Source organism: Rattus norvegicus, chromosome 1 (genome assembly GCF_036323735.1).
Source record: "Rattus norvegicus strain BN/NHsdMcwi chromosome 1, GRCr8, whole genome shotgun sequence".
Classification (NCBI taxonomy): Eukaryota; Metazoa; Chordata; class Mammalia; order Rodentia; family Muridae; genus Rattus; species Rattus norvegicus.
In genome coordinates, this window is record NC_086019.1 from 170,527,955 (window position 1) to 170,544,400 (window position 16,446).

Below are 16,446 nucleotides of genomic sequence, written 5' to 3' on the forward strand. Positions count from 1 at the left end.
TACAAACTGGCCAGAAGAAATGTGAAAACCATTTTCGTATACATGAGAGACCAAACAGAAAAAGGTCAAAAAATAAAAATAAAAATAAAAGGAATGAATCCATAAGACTCTCACTGTTGTTTCACCTTCTCCTTCCCTTGGCGGGAGCGAGGGGGATAAACCCTTGCATCTCATTACTAAGCTTTATACAAACTCCGTTCTAAATCTTTTAAACGACTACTAATTTCATTTTCCAGAGGGTGGGTTGTTTGTTTGTTTGTTTGTTTGTTTTAAAAATCGTTTGGGTAACTAGGTTTGGAATGTCTTGGAATTCTTTTCATTAAGAGCAATGGAACTTTATTTCTCCTTCCCCTAACGGCTTTTTAACTCAGCGGCGCTTCTGGGACCGGCCCCACACCTGAAGCCAGGGCCAGCTGAGTGAGGCTGAGGAGACCACCGAAGTCACAAAACCAGTTTCCGCCTCCCCGAGACACCCGCTTGAGGTGCGGACCTGCCGACCAATCACAGCCAGGAGTTGCCCGTGGCTCAGGGGCCGCCCGGCCCTGCCTTCCGCCCTCCCGCCTGCGCACAGCGCCCCCGACCGGTAGGAGGCGGTCTCAACCAGCAGGGGAGTTCAGCGTCGCGCCGTCTCTCAGCTCTCCGCCACCACAGTCCTCGCTGCTGCCGTCGCTGCTGCCAACATGGTTGAAGCTGATCGTCCAGGGAAGCTCTTCATCGGGGGTCTCAACCTCGAAACCGACGAGAAGGGCCTCGAAACCGCTTTCGGCAAGTATGGCCGCATCATCGAGGTGCTCCTGATGAAGGACCGGGAAACCTCCAAGTCCAGAGGCTTCGCCTTCGTCACCTTCGAGAACCCCGCGGACGCCAAGGCCGCCGCCCGAGACATGAACGGCAAGTCCCTGGATGGTAAGGCCATCAAGGTGGCCCAGGCCACCAAGCCGGTGTTCGAGAGCGGCCGGCGCGGGCCCCCGCCTCCCCGCAGCCGAGGCCGCCCGAGGGGCCTGCGCGGGACCCGCGGCGGCGGCCCGAGGCGCCCTCCCTCCCGGGGTGGGTCGGCCGACGAAGGCGGCTACTCGGGGGATTTCGACCTGCGACCTTCGCGGGCCCCTATGCCACTGAAGCGCGGACCACCGCCGCGCCGGGCCGGGCCTCCGCCCAAGAGAGCAGCGCCGTCGGGCCCGGCGCGCAGCGGCGCGGGAATTCGCGGGCGAGCGGCGGGTTCCCGGGGACGAGACGGCTACGGGGGCCCGCCGCGCCGTGAGCTGCCGCCGCCGCGCCGAGACCCGTACCTGGGCCCGCGCGACGAGGGCTACTCGCCCCGTGAGAGCTACTCGAGCCGCGACTACCCGAGCGCCCGGGACCCACGCGACTTTGCACCCTCGCCCCGCGACTACACCTACCGCGACTATGGCCACTCGAGCGCGCGAGATGAATGCCCTTCCAGGGGCTACTGCGAGCGCGACGGCTACGGGGGCCGCGAGCGCGACTACTCCGAGCATCCTAGCGGAGCCTCCTACCGCGACCCGTTCGACAGCTACGGGGACCCGCGTGGCGCCGGCCCTGCCCGAGGTCCGCCGCCATCTTATGGTGGGGGCCGCTACGACGAGTACCGCGGCTGCTCTCCCGACGGCTACGGCGGCCGCGACAGCTACCGCAGCGAGCGCTACTCGAGTGGCCGCGAGCGCGTGGGTAGGCCGGAGCGCGGGCTGCCGCCGTCTGTAGAACGAAGCTGCCCAACACCGCGCGATTCTTACAGCCGCTCCGGCCGGCGGGCGCCCCCAAGGGGCGGAGGCCGCGTGGGAAGCCGCCTGGAGCGAGGGGGAGGCCGGAGCAGGTACTGAGACCGCTGGCCGCTAGCCTCAGGACTGGCATCCGAGAAGTCAAGAAAAGAAGAATCAGTTTCCTGGTAACTCATCCAAGGACTAGTCCTAAGAAGAGTTGTTTTTCTTATTTTTACCGTTTTAAGATTTTTTTCCCCCTTGTTAACTTTCTCTGCATTTTTATGCATTTGAGAGGCAAAAAAAAAGTTAAAACTCGTTTAATTTCATTTTGGAATTGTTAAACGTTTCAACAAGCTCGTGTTAAAAGTATGACTTGAACCTGCGTAGTAGTCTTCCTTATCGTTCAAAGTAGTTCCTTTCCAAATTTGCCTGATAAATGAGGCAAACGGTTCTAAGGTCTTTGCACAGAAATCTTGCCCACCTAAAGCAGAAAAAGGATTGTGCCCCTTCAGACCAAACTGGGGATTGGGGAGAAAAAGTTGGGGGGAATTGGTGTTTGCTACTCGATTTCAAAGTGTCTTTCAAAACTGAATCTGTTTCCAGTACTAAAAACCAGCCAAAGAGCAACCAAACCCACTTAGACCAGATGCTGTGTAAAGAAGGTGCCATTCACTCGATGAGTCAAAAGCAAATGGATGCTGGCTCTTAACTTTTTTTGACTGCTTTGCCGATTTTGCTTTTTTCTTTGGAGATCTGCAGAATCTCCTGTCTCTTCCTTCCCCAAGATAGCATTTACATGATTGAAACAGCGATGGAATACTAAATTTAAAATTTGACCGACCAACCACAAAGTTGAAAAACAAAACAACCCAAAATTACCTATTTATAGCATTTATTTTTGCCATTAATAAGTTATTAAGAAATGTGCCAATGGTGGATTTGGGAATCATAATGACTTCCATTCCTAACCCAGATATAGATACTGGTTCTGGTGGAGAAAATTGGGCTGCTTCCCCAGGGTGAAGCTTCTCAGGAAGAAAGGTCAGAGAATCCCTGAAAGATTGCATTTCAACATCTGAGAATCTCAAACTACTGTGAAGGGGCAGGGTCAACTTTCGGAAAAATGCAAAGGGTTTGAGTGTTCCCCACTGAAAAGGGAGGTTTGGGCAGAGAAAAATCAGAAAGGCTTCTTTCAAGATACTTCAGGAGAAACATGTCTGTTCTTTCCACCCCAAACTTAGGTCAAGAAATACCTGTGGAATCCCCCTGCTTTTGTGAGAAAATGGTATAGAACTTATTTTTCAGTGTAATATTGATGAAGGAAACTGATGGACACCTGAACAACAAAAAAGTCTTGAGCTCTGAATGCAACACACACAGATCTAGAACATGGGTGTTTTTTTAACAATATAGTAGATGAATTAAAGGATATACCATATAGTGGCCCAGAAGATGAAATACAGCAAATAGAAATTTTAAATCCAGGAATTATTACTCTAGCAAAACTCCTAAGATCTTTATGGGGAAAAGATATTTATTAAAGGACAAAAGAAGAACTAAACAAATGGAAAGTTGTGTGTGCTCACGATTGAGAAGGCTTACCATAACTTCTCAGTCTCACCAAATTAATTTGAAAAAGCAGTACAACTCAAGTGAAGTCACAACATATTTCTTCTCGTAGTTCCCCTTCCCTCCTTAATAACACCATTTATTGTTGATCAGCAATGCAATGTTAATATTTGGTAAGCTAAACCCAAAACAAAACTAGCTTTATCTCAACAAATTATGAAAGAAGTTTTTTTTTAAAGATAATGGAAGATATAGCTAATCCTAAAATTTACATGATGGAATAAAGAGCAAGAAGTGCCAAAACAGTATTGAGAAAGTATTAGGAGATACCAAGTATTATTACAGCTACCAAGATTTATCACAAAGCTCTAGCAATTTAAGCTATATATATTATCAACAGACAAGAATAGACCAGTAGACCAAAATCATGAGCCTAGGAACAGGCCCACTTACAGATACAATCACTGCCATACGATAGAAGTAGCTTTAAAAGTCAATGGTGAACGAATGGACAATTTAAAAATGACTGTTGATTTACAAATGATAAAATCAGATTCTTTAACTCACATCATACACAGAAATAAATTCTAGATGGTTTGAAAACAATTCTGAAGAGGAAAACTGCATTCACCATAGTTGGGTAGAGAATCATTTTTAAAGACAAAAGCCCAAACCTAAAGGAAAATGTTGATATAATTTCCACACTCTTATTTTGTGATAAAGGTACTGTTAACAAAATGAAATGTCAAATCAGTTGGAACTTTATTATATTGAAATAACTTCCCAAAGAATGCTTTGCAATTCAATTTTTTAAAATGACAAGGAAAAAATGAGCAAAAGGACTCATGCTTTCCTGGTTAAGTGTAGAAGTGGATACAGCCACTTTGGAAGTAAATTGGCAGTGCCTAGTAAAACTGAAGGGTATATATCTCATGACCCAGAGATTTTCTTTCAAGAAAGTGCCCTAAAATATGCACAACTACACAAGGAGTTATGCACACTCATGATCCAGAAATTTCTTTCAAGAAAATGCCCTAAAAAACGTAACGTACAAGTACACATGGAGTTATGTACAAACTGGTCATTTAGAGCCCTCTGGGGTATTTAAAAGGTGTAAACGGCCTATCAGGAACGGTTCAACAGAGGATGAAGTTCCACCCAGAAAGTTCAAGTGAATTGACCAGATCCACGTGATCAATATGGGTAAGTATAAACAATATGGTTGAAGGGGGAAATTGCATGAATATACTAAAACCAGAGAGCATCATTGGAGTGATAACACTGAATAGGATATTTAATTTGGGGGGAAAAAAGGAGATTTTAGCTGAATCTAATGCCCTGTGCTTTTTACTCTTTTTTTTTAATGATGGATTTTACTTGTGTCTCATGAGGTGGAAAAAGGATTATGAGTTGAAGTCCCCCTAATTTTACATAGGTCTTATCTCAAAAATACCTTTTTAAGAATTGCAATAGGGGCTGGGGATTTAGCTCAGTGGTAGAGCGCTTACCTAGGAAGCGCAAGGCCCTGGGTTCGGTCCCCAGCTCCGAAAAAAAGAACCAAAAGAAAAAAAAAAAAAAGAATTGCAATATATGGGGAGGTGGAAAGGATCTGTAAGAAGTTAGGGGGCAGGCAATCATGGTCAGAATCTATTTTATGAAAAACTTCCCAATTAACATTTCTGTGGTTTGCACATTGACATCTATAAATTTAAAACATTTCACAGAAATTTTAGTATGAAAATTAAAGGTTTGCACATGGCTTAACCAAAAAGTGAAACACTTATTTTTACTGTAATTTTCTTTTGTTCTCATGAGTACAGGTGATACATTTGACTCAGTTTCTAGACCCTTCCTATCATGAACTGGGTTACTACCTTGGGTATAATTTGTATATCTTTATTCCAAATTTTAGGAAGTTGCAGATTTTTTGAGACAGTTTTAGACCTCTAGCCTTAAAGTCACAAGTAGGCAAGGAAGATCCTGAATTCCTTATCCTGCCTGTCACTGTCTCCCAGGTGCTTAGTCTGCAGGCATTTCTCTCCACACTAGATTCGTACTAACTTGGGAAGCAAAGAAAAACTTCTGCAACTAACATTACTTCATGAGTAGTAATCTTAATGTTGAAGCTATTTACAACTAAGGCTGCTATAATATTTCTTTAAATATGTGTTTTCCACACCAATTCCCTTTTAGTTTATATTTTGAGAGCAATGTGATTTCATTTTCTTTTTTTTTTTTTTTTTTTTTTTTTTTTTTTTTTTTTTTTTTTTTTTTTCGGAGCTGGGGACCGAACCCAGGGCCTTGCGCTCGCTAGGCAAGCGCTCTACCGCTGAGCTAAATCCCCAACCCCGTGATTTCATTTTCTTAAAATAGTCCTTTTCAGGGACAGTGACTCTGCTCTTATTAATGTTTTTCTCCTTGTGGCAAAGTGTAGAATTGACCAAGCAGAATGGGACTGTATTGCATAAATTCCCTTTGGAGGTGAAAAGTTCCTTTTAGAATCTGCCTCTTGTTTATGCAGTGACATTGATTCTAAAGAAAATTTTTGACATAGGATAACCTTTCTGAGAATGAGGTTTTAAAGACCCAACAAAAAATATGTATAGATAACACGGAATGTCATTTATCCAGTGCAAAACTTAACTGGACAGCAACTGCAATGCAGCAGTGGCCCCATTGAGTTGAATGCCTATTGGGAAGGGTTTTTCTGAGGGGGGTACAGGGGGAGGGCAGGAAGCAGCACTACAGCTTCCCCTTACTGCCTGGAGGCCACTTGCTTAGTGGGGATATTTGTTCACACATGCTACCCTCATTTTGGAATTCATTTGCTTGGGCGAGTTTTTTAAAGGATTTGATCTCCCCATCCAAGACACACTCCACATTAGCATTTAATATTAAGAACACACTAATGAGCTGTGCAGAGTGAGTTGTGAACTGGCTCTTTTTAAAGTGGGCCTAACAAGTCCCTACTAAACTTTATACTAAACTTTATAAAAGTCGTGTCTTCTACAAAGCCAATGGTCGGGAATTCATTCTGGAGAAAGTAATTCTTAGTCAGGTAATGGAGACATATTTTAAACAAAATATTGATTGGCTGGGTTTTTGAGCTAAGGCTCCAGTGTAGTCCAGGCAGGCCTTAAACTGTTCTTTGTATCTAAAAATGACCTTGAGGTCTAGAGCCTCTTGATTCTTCCAAGTGGTGGGATTACAGGCATGTGCCACCAACCTGTTTTATGCAGTGCTAGGGATTGAAGGCAGGGCTTTGTGCATGCTGGACAGACAATTTACTAGCTGAGTTAACATCCCCAGCCATAGCTTAATTCTTAGATTGTTCAAAAGGGATGACAGACTGATTAAATTATACAAATTTAATTATGTTATAGTTAACAATGAGGTAATACCAGTAAGAATTTGTCACAGGATGCCAGAAATGTAACCATAAGAAAGTAATGACTGAAATAAGATGTAAAGATGAGTTACAGGTTGCTATGAGAATTAAATGAAAATCAAATTTAGATGTAGCACACAGAGTTTTTCTCACTGCTTTTTTTTCTAGCTCTAGACATAATTTTTCTGAGAGCTTAACAATAAAGTTAAAGTGATACATATGGATACCTTGAGGTTGATTATCAGGAAAGCAGAAATGAGAAATGCCATAATAGGGCCAACTCCATGGCAAAAGACAGGTGTGGCATTCTCAGCTTCACTTGATTGTCTTAACAGCTGTCACCTTAACTGTGGACGAGAGCAAGATTGGACATAGAAAGCTATGCTGTGTGCAATAAGGGTTAGACTTTCTGTTTGAAATTGCCCTTCTAGCTGAAGAAGTTAGGTGTTTGCTTCCTGACATTGAATAAAGGCTACAAAAATAGTCCACTAGATGGCACCAAAAGCTTAACAGTTCCTTCCACATACTTTCTGAGGCATATGCTCTGGATGGTGCTGATGCCTTCCTTCTCCATTAGATAAGATGAATTGGGAATCTTCAACTTAATAAACAGTGAGCACTGTATAACTTGAAAAAGAAATACATCTAAGTATTAAAATTGATAGGGAAAGGTGAACAATTTATGTTAATTAAATGGCTAACTACTTTTTAAAATTATATGTACTATTATAAAGCACATATAAACATACCATTGTTTACCACAATAAGATCCAATTAGACTAACTTTTATCTTAGTTGTGAATTTCTTATAGGTTTAAAGAACTTTTGTTGTTGTTTTGTGTGAATACATACATATGCCATGCCATGCCTATGAAAGTCAGAAAACTTGGTTTACAAAAAGTGTTGGTATTTTTTGTAATTTGCACTCCATGAAAACAGTAATAGGTGGTCTAAGAAGACATCAAGTGTCAGTGATGGGCTACTTAGTTGAATCTAGCACATTGTTTATATTGTTTTTGCATGCATGTGTATGTATAAATTTTTAAGTGTGAGAATGTACTTCTGCCATGCTATCCCATACATTTGGAAGTCAGGACAACCTCAGCTGTCAGCCATCACCTATTTTGAGGAAAGGTCTCTCTTTCCTCTTGTTTGAAGCTCCACGTGTACTCCAAGATAGCTGGCCTGTGAGCTTTTATGGTGAATGCCTGTCTCCAACCCCTATCTACTGGGATTTAGTCACAGGGTACTATGTTTGTCTCTTTTTTATGGATTCCAAGAATCCAGTCAAGCAATTTGTCAAATTTGCAAGACAAGTGCTTTTTACCTGTTGAGCTGCCTTACTGGCCCTAGCCTCTCAATTATTTTTGTCATAAACTTCTTTATAGTTATTATTTTACATGGCAGCATGGCAGCATTTTAGACTAGGAAGTCTCACGAAAATATTTAATTGGAGCTGATATGTTGAAAACTACAGTGGTTTTGGCTAGGTCTGTAGTTCAATTTGTAGAATACTTGCCTCCCACAACTGTGTAAATTGAGTTTGTTGACACACATGTAATCCCAGCACTTTGCTACATAACAAGCTTGAGGCTAACCTCTGGGATACCTGAGACCTGTCTCAAACAAACAAAAAATATAGTGGGTTTTGATTATTAAATTCAAAATCAAATCCAGAGATTTATTACAATGTTGGGACAAAGCCTTTATGATTATTTTCTGGTGTCATTTGTCTGGATGTAAATTTAAGTGTTTCTCACTGTTCCTTAAGACTATTATTCTGATTGTTGAATTTCCAAACTACTTCATAGGCAACAACCCACTGACTACAACCTATGAGATAAATCCTAATTTCCCTGTTGTGTGAAGACATGATCTACTTTCATATTTTCTACTCTTATTTTTCTATTAACATTTATATATAAAACCAAGTTTTGCCTCCAATCTTGAATTTGTGCCAGAAAATTCAATCATTACAACATTTTGTTTGTGTGTTATCTCATTATTGAGGCTGTACTGTCTGTGGTTTGAGGCCTGAGAAAGTAGCTCAGTTAGTAAGTAGGTTGCTTGCCTAGCATCCTAGCATACACAGAGCCCTGCATTTAATCACTAACACTCAATGCTCTTGCACCACACACACACACACACACACACACACACACAGAGAGAGAGAGAGAGAGAGAGAGAGAGAGAGAGAGAGAGAGAAAAGAGGAGAGGAGAGAAGAGGAGAGAGGAACTGTATACTTGTAACCAGTCTATCAAACTTTGAGCAGTATTGTATTCTTGGAATAATAATCACTCTGGATGTTGGGATAGTAATCACTCTAGATGTTTAGGTAATCTAGGAATACAATTCTACTTCTCAGATGCTCATTGATTTCTAAGAAAATGTCCAACCCGCCAAAGAATAATGAAGGGTTAGGGTCCTTTTGACAGCCACTGTGTGAGATCAGGGTTATCTCACTCACTTACTGACCATTAGCACCTTTTACAGAGCTTGAGCAGAAATGTAGCTGAGACACTAATTTTGTCTCCATTTTAGTATTTCTCATCCCAGTGAGAAACAAAACAAAATTGGAGTTGAGCTTACAAGTAAACCTACAAATGAAAACACTTTACACTAACAGCAGGAACAAGATTTGCTTTATAATAGAAAAATTGAAAACTAGTAGTGAGCCTAAAGAGAATGTAGAGGTAAAATAGAATTTTGATAAACTTGTGTTTTGTGTTTAATGTAATATTTTTGACATATAACTCTAAAAATACATCATAACAGAGAGTTGAAAAGAGGCAGGTATAGTTCTGAGCTTGAGGCCAGCATGGTCTACAAAGAGAGTTCAGGACAGCCAAAGCTACATAGGGAAACCCTGTCTCAAAAAAAAAACAAAAACAAAAACAAACTAAATATTTCATGAACATTTTAATGTACTGAAATTGCAAACTAAGAAGATTGCTTTTTACCAAATGGATTTTATAGCCTCAGCAATAACACTGTTGTATTTATCTCTATTTTCATTGGGGTAAATGTGTAACTAATATATTTGGATTAAATACCCATGCTTCGTGTGTTTTAGAAAGGATTAACAACAAAGCTAGATTTATGAGCCTAGGGGGAGGGGTGTGCTTTGCTAAAATATATCCGATTTTATGCATGTTCATTTTATAAGCACCCATGCTCATAAACCCACAGTAGATACCTAGGCAAGATGAAGATAACTGGGCCCTAGCTCTATAAGGACACAACTGCTAGGGAACCAGAACAATAACTGATATTTAAGACCAAAATTGAACAGTGCATTGTCTAGAATTAATACTGTACTGCTGCAGCAAGTACTCTTCTGCTACTCTATGAGGGAGAGGTATAGTCCTTTCCTAATGATTTCTTATGACTCAGGCTAGGGAAATAATTCAGTTAATAAAGAGCAGCCAAAAGGGAAGTGCTGTATTGGTACTCAAAGCTAGGTTTCTGTATTTTTTGTGACAGTTCAAGGTGAATGTATTCCATTCTTCCTTAGATAGCATGTGCACTTAGTATTTCTCTTATTTTTTTATTTATTAATCATCTTATTTGTTTACATTTCAAATGTTATCCCCTTTCCTGGTCTCCCCTCCATGTAACCCTCATCCCATCCCCCTCACCTTTGCCTCTGTGAGAGTGCTCCCACACCCACTCACCCAGTCCCACCTCTCCCCTCTACCATCCCCCTTCTCTGGGACATCAAGCCTCCACAGGACCAAACACCTCCTCTCCTACTGGTGTCAGATAAGGCAATCCTCTGTAACATATGCAGCTGGAGCCATGGACAGCCCCATGTATACTCTTTGGTTGATGGTTTAGACCCTGGGAGCTCTGGTTGTTCTTCCTATGGGATTGCAGTCCCCTTCAGCTTCTTCAGTCCTTCCCCTAACTCTTCCATTAGGGTCCCTAGGCTCAGTCCAATGGTTGGCTGTGTGTATCTGCATCTGTACTGGTCAGGCTCTGGCAGAGCCTCTCAGGAGACAGCTATATCATGCTCCTATAATCAAGCATTTCTTGGCATCAGCAATAGTATCAGAGTTTGGTAGCTGCAGATGGAATGGATTGCTGAGTGGGGTAGTCACTGAATGGCCTTTCCTTCGGCCTCTACTCCATTTTTTGTCCCTGCATTTCCTTTAAACAGATAAAATTCTGGTTTAAAAATTTTGAGATGTGTTGGTATTCCCAACCCACCACTGGGGGCCATGTCTTATCTATTGGAGGTGATCTCTTCAGGTTCTATCTCCCCACTGTTGGGTATTTCAGCTAATGTCATCCCCATTGGATCCTGGGAGCCTCTCACTACTTCCCTGGCATCTGGGACTTTCTAGTGGTTCCCCACCCACCACTGCTACTTTTTTCTATTCATTCTCCTGGCCCTATGGACTTCTCTCCTGTCACTTCCTATACCTGGTCCTACCTCCCCTTTTCTCCTCCCTGTTCCCTCTCTCACACAGATCCCTCCCTCCCTCTACTTCCCATGATTATTTTATTTCCTTTTCTAAGTGGATTTGAAGAATCTACACTTTGGCCCTCCTTGTTAAACTTCATATGGTCTGTGAGTTGTATCATGAGTGTTCTCAGCTTTTGGGCTAATATCCACATATCAGTGGCTACATACAATGTGTTTCATTTAGAGCCTGGGTTTCATCACTCAGGATATTTTCTAATTCTATCTTTGTGCCTACAAAGTTTGTTAAGTCGTCATTTTTAGTAGCTGAATTGTGTAATAAATGTACCACATTTTCTGTATCCATTCTTCCAATGAGGGACATCTGTGTTCTTTCCAGCTTCTGGCTATTATAAATAAGACTGCTGTGAACATAGTGGAGCAGGTGTTCTTGGTAATATGTTGGAGCATCTTGTGGGTATATGCTGAGTAGTGGTATGGCTAGGTCTTCTGGTAGAACTATTTCCAATTTTCTGAGGAACTGCCAGATTGATTTCCACAGTGGTTGTACCATCAGTGACGGAGTGCTCCTTTTTATCCATGTCTGTCCAGGAAATCATCCATTTCTTCCAGGTTTTCCAGTTTTCTTGAGTACAGATTTTTATATTAGGATCTGATTTTTTTTTTAATTTCTTCAGTATCTGTTGTTATGTCTCTCTTTTCATTCCTGATTTTGTTAATTAAGATACCCTCTCTCTGTGCCCTCTGGTTAGTCTGGCTAAGTGTTTAATCTATCTTGTTGATTTTCTCAAAGTACCAGCTCCTGGTTTGTTGATTCTTTGTATAGTTCTTTTTGTTTCTACTTGGTCAGTTTCAGCCCTGAGTTTGATTATTTCCTGCCCTCCACTCCTCTTGGATGTATTTGCTTCTTTTTGTTCAAGAGCTTTCATTCTTTCTTTTTTTTTTTTTTTTTCTTTTTTCCGGAGCTGGGGACCGAACCCAGGGCCTTGCGCTCGCTAGGCAAGCGCTCTACCGCTGAGCTAAATCCCCAACCCCTGTTCAAGAGCTTTCAGATGAGCTGTTAAGCTGCTAGTGTATGATCTCTCCAATTTCTTTAAGGAGGCACTCATAGCTATGAGTTTTCCTCTTAGCACTGCTTTTATGTTTGGGTATGCTGTCCCTTCATTTTCATTTAATTCTAAAGTTTTTAATTTCTTTTATTCCTCCTTGACCAAGTTATCATTGAGTAGATGTTGTTCAGCTTCCACATGTCTGTGAGCTTTCTGTTGTTTTTGTTGCTATTGAAGACCAGCCTTAGTCTGTGATGGTCTGATAGAATACATGGGATTAAGTCAATGTTCTTTTATTTGTTGAGGTTTGTTTTGTATCCGAGTATGTGGTCAATTTTTGAGAAGCTACCATGAGGTCCTGAGGAGAAGCTACCATGAGGTCCTGAGAAGAAGGCATATTCTTTTGTTTTAGGGTAAATTGTTCTGTAGCTATCAATTAAATCCATTTAGTTCATAACTCCTTTTAGTTTCACTGTGTCTCTTTTTAGTTCTGTTTCCATGATCTATCCTTTGATAAGAGTGGGGTGTTGAAATCTCCTATTATTGTATGATGTTCAATGTGTGGTTTAAGCTCTAGTAATGTTTCTTTTACAAATGTGGGTGCCCTTGCGTTTGGGGCATAGATGCTCAGAATTGACAGTTTTTGTGGTGGGTTTCTTCTTTGATGAGTATGTGATGTCCTTTCCCATCTTTTTTTTGATAACTTTTGGTTGAAAATCTATTTCGTTGGATATTAGAATGGCAACTCCAGCTTGTTTGTCGGGACCATTTGCTTGGGAAAGATTTTCCCATCCTTTTACTTTGAGGTAATGTCTGTCTTTGACTCTGAGATGTGTTTCCTATATGCAGCAAAATGCTGGATCCTGTTTATGTACCCCGTTTGTTAGTCTATATCTTTTTATTGAGGAATTAAGTCCATTGATGTTGAGCGATATTAGGGATCAATGAGTGTTAGTTCCTGTTATTTTTGTTGTTAGAGGTGGAATTATGTTTGTATGTTTCTCTTCTTTTGGGTTTGTTGTGAAAAGTTTAATTTCTTGCTTTTTCTTGGGTAATTGCAAGTTTTGCTGGCATTTTTGTTCTCTTAGGGTCTGTATGACATCTGCTCAGGATCTTCTGGCTTTCATAGTCTATGTTGAGAAGTCTGGTGTAATTCTGATAGGCCTGCTTTTATGTTACTTGACCTTTTCCCTTACTGCTTTTAGTATTCTTTCTTTGTTCTGTGCATTTGGTGTTTTAATTATTAGGTAATGAGAGGAATTTCTTTTCTGGTCCCATCTTTTTTGTGCTTCTTGTATGTTTATGGGCTTCTCTTTCTTTAGCTTAGGAAAATTATCTTCTATAATTTTGTTGAAGATGTTTGCTGCCTCTTTGAGGTAGGAATCTTCACTTTCTTCTATACCCATTAGTCTCAGGTTTGGTCTTTTCACTGTGTCCTGGATTTCTTCACTGTTTGGAGAGAGGAACTTTTTGCTTTTTGTATTTTCCTTGACTGTTGTGTTGATGTCCTCTATTCCATCTTCTGCCATTGGGAGTCTCTTCTATCTCTTGTATTCTGTTGGTGATGCTTGCATCTGTGACTCCTGTTCTCTTTTCTAGGTTTTCTATCTCTAGAGCTGTCTCCCTTTGAGATTTTTTAAATCTGTTTCCATTTTTCGATCCTGGAAGGTTTTGTTCAATTCCTTTAACTGTTTGATTGTGTTCTCCTGTATTTCTTTAAGGAAGTTATTTGTGTCCTTCTTAAAGTCCTCTATCATCTTCATGAGATTGGATTTTAGGTCGGAAACTTGCTTTTCAGATGTTTTAGGGTATCCAGGGCTTGCTGTGGTGGGAGAAAGGGGTTCTGATAGTGCTGAGTGCCCTTGGTTTCTGTTGCTTATGTTCTTGCCCTTGCCTCTCACCATCTGGTTATCTCAGGTGTTAAATGGACTTGCTCTCTCTATCTGGATCCTATCCCTCCTCTGAGTCGGGTTATGATGGACGTTCCTTAAGTAAGACTGTCTCTGTGAGCGTGGTTTTGACAGACTTCCTGGGAATCGAGCTGTCTCTGGATTTGGGTGTTGCACAGGGGGTCTGGCTGGAGCACCTGATCTACTCTGGGCATAGTTGTGGACTGGAAGGATGATATGTCTCTAGCAGGAAGGATTGGTCCTGCGTCCTCTGGGCCTCATGGACCCATGTCCAGTTAGGCCAGGTATTGAGGGGTGGGGGGTGGTCATCTCACCTGCAAACCTGGTTGTGACCGACCGCCCAGGAGTCAAGCTATATCTGGGTGTAGGGACATGGTCTCTCTTATTTTTAATAGAAAAGGTTATGCAGTTAAACAGTATAGAATCTAATAATTAAAAGTATGACAGGAATACATTACAGATGGTGTAAGCCACTATGTGGTTGCTGGGAATTGAACTCAGGACCTCTGGAGGAACAGGCAAGTGCTCTTAACCTCTGAACGAATACATGTATAATCACTTAGATCAAGCCAGCCTGGAAGGCCCCTGTTACCTCTCCCAGATATAGCACCTCTCCCTCCCTGGATATAACTACTTTCTTGACTTAAAAACAATGAAGTTCTTTCTTTCTCTATATGTTAAAATAGTTATTATTTTTAAATAATATAGTTGTGCTCAAGGATACCCTGAAAACAAAAACATCCAATGCTCTGAAACATGTAGCTTATAAAAGTGTCTGTGGGAAAAACTACTAAAGAATCTGGAAAAAACTAAGAGTATTTAGAATCCATTCTATTCGGGATTAACGTCTTACCCTATATTGCTTCTGAATACCTTCCTGTATATTTCCTAGCTAAATTAGACAGCAGCAAGGGAAGAAAATATACATTTAGTACCAAAAGCCTAAAATTAAAACCAATATACAGTGATATCAGAATTTTGTAACAATCTATTATAACTTCATTTTTAAAGGAACTCTCAGGCATTGTCTCATACCACTAGGCCTGAATGGAGACTAATATGTGACTCACAATCAGCTCAGTTATCTCCAGATAACCTGCAGTTACAGTCTCCTGGCTCTTTTGACTATGTATAAACATGTCTGTCTCTTCCATTAGACTACTTCCTTCCTCCACCCAACTGTATGTTCTTCTCATCACTATCTGCATACATTTGATAACTAACCCCTTCTCAGTTAAATGCATATTCAAATCAAGTCCTGATAAAATACAAATTTTAATTATGAATTGAGTCTATAATGCTGTATTTCTAACAAGTTCCAGGTGATATTCTGTGGCTTAACTCTGCAGTCACACTGAGTGGCAAGTCATATTTCCCTCATATAGTCATACGCATGCGACACAGCTGATTATGTATTTTCCCCTTAATCTCTGCCTCTATGTTTCTCTATTGGTATTTCCTTTCACCCGCACTGAGTTCTCTACTTCTACTGATCGGCCACACAGCTATAATTTTTATAATGGTATTCAACAATACCTTTAATTTCCTCACCTTCTTCTCATCAAACATTTTATTCCTACAGAACTCAACTTTGCATTGGGAAGGCTACTTAAGTGAAGTCACACTAGGAGAGGAATTTCTGGAATCAGTTATAGTTTCTAGGAGTGTTGGTCCACTGACTCTCAGGGAAGAAGTCTGGTTGGTGCTTCCTTAAATCATACCAAGTGACATCAATGTATAAGATCTGTGGACTAAAAAGAAGGCAGATATGGCCTTTGAAAATCTTAGTACTCTTTTTCTGGAAAGGGAAGACTTGCTTTTTTTGTTTTCTCAAACATTTTCTCTAATCACTTTGTAGAGTGTCTTAAAAATCCCAGTTGTTCATAAGAGGCAGTAAGGATTATAGAGATTATATTTTATAGACTTGGAATTGTGATTGTGTCATAAGGGCAGAACGTCTGCAAAGTTAAAGAAAATTCTGTAACACTGCTTTTGAGTCTGAAAATTGCTCCATCTTTGGTTTTATTTATGAATTCCTTTAAAAGTTATTAAAGCTTTATAAAATATTGATTTAATTGTCACCAAATAGGAACAATAAGTTCTGTTTAAAGTGATGACTTTGGGAATGGAATTCCTCCAACCACTGTAAGTAACATTGCAACCATCTATGTACTACTTTAAATTTAGTGTTTAATTTTTTTTTTTTTGCTAAAAACTTAGATGACAAGAAAACAGATACATTAGGTACTGGAAGTCAGTGGTTCCAAAGTCTCATTTAACTCAAGAGACTTTGACCCCAGAGCCTGTAAATTTTCAGTACTGTTTGGGGATTGATTAGTAATGCCTAGTGGTTTTCAGCATAGTGAAAACATAAGAGAACAG

The 16,446-nt window shown here is 40.8% G+C and overlaps 1 protein-coding gene across 1 annotated transcript; it reads left to right on the plus strand.

Annotated features, from left to right (window-relative positions):
* Nucleotides 1–615: 615 nt before the first annotated feature.
* On the plus strand, nt 616–2,097 carry Rbmxl2 (Rbmx like 2). The gene has a single exon (NM_001402566.1). It carries the CDS (start codon nt 681–683, stop codon nt 1,839–1,841), a length of 1,161 nt encoding a protein of 386 aa, NP_001389495.1. The 5' UTR covers nt 616–680; the 3' UTR covers nt 1,842–2,097.
* Nucleotides 2,098–16,446: the final 14,349 nt, after the last annotated feature.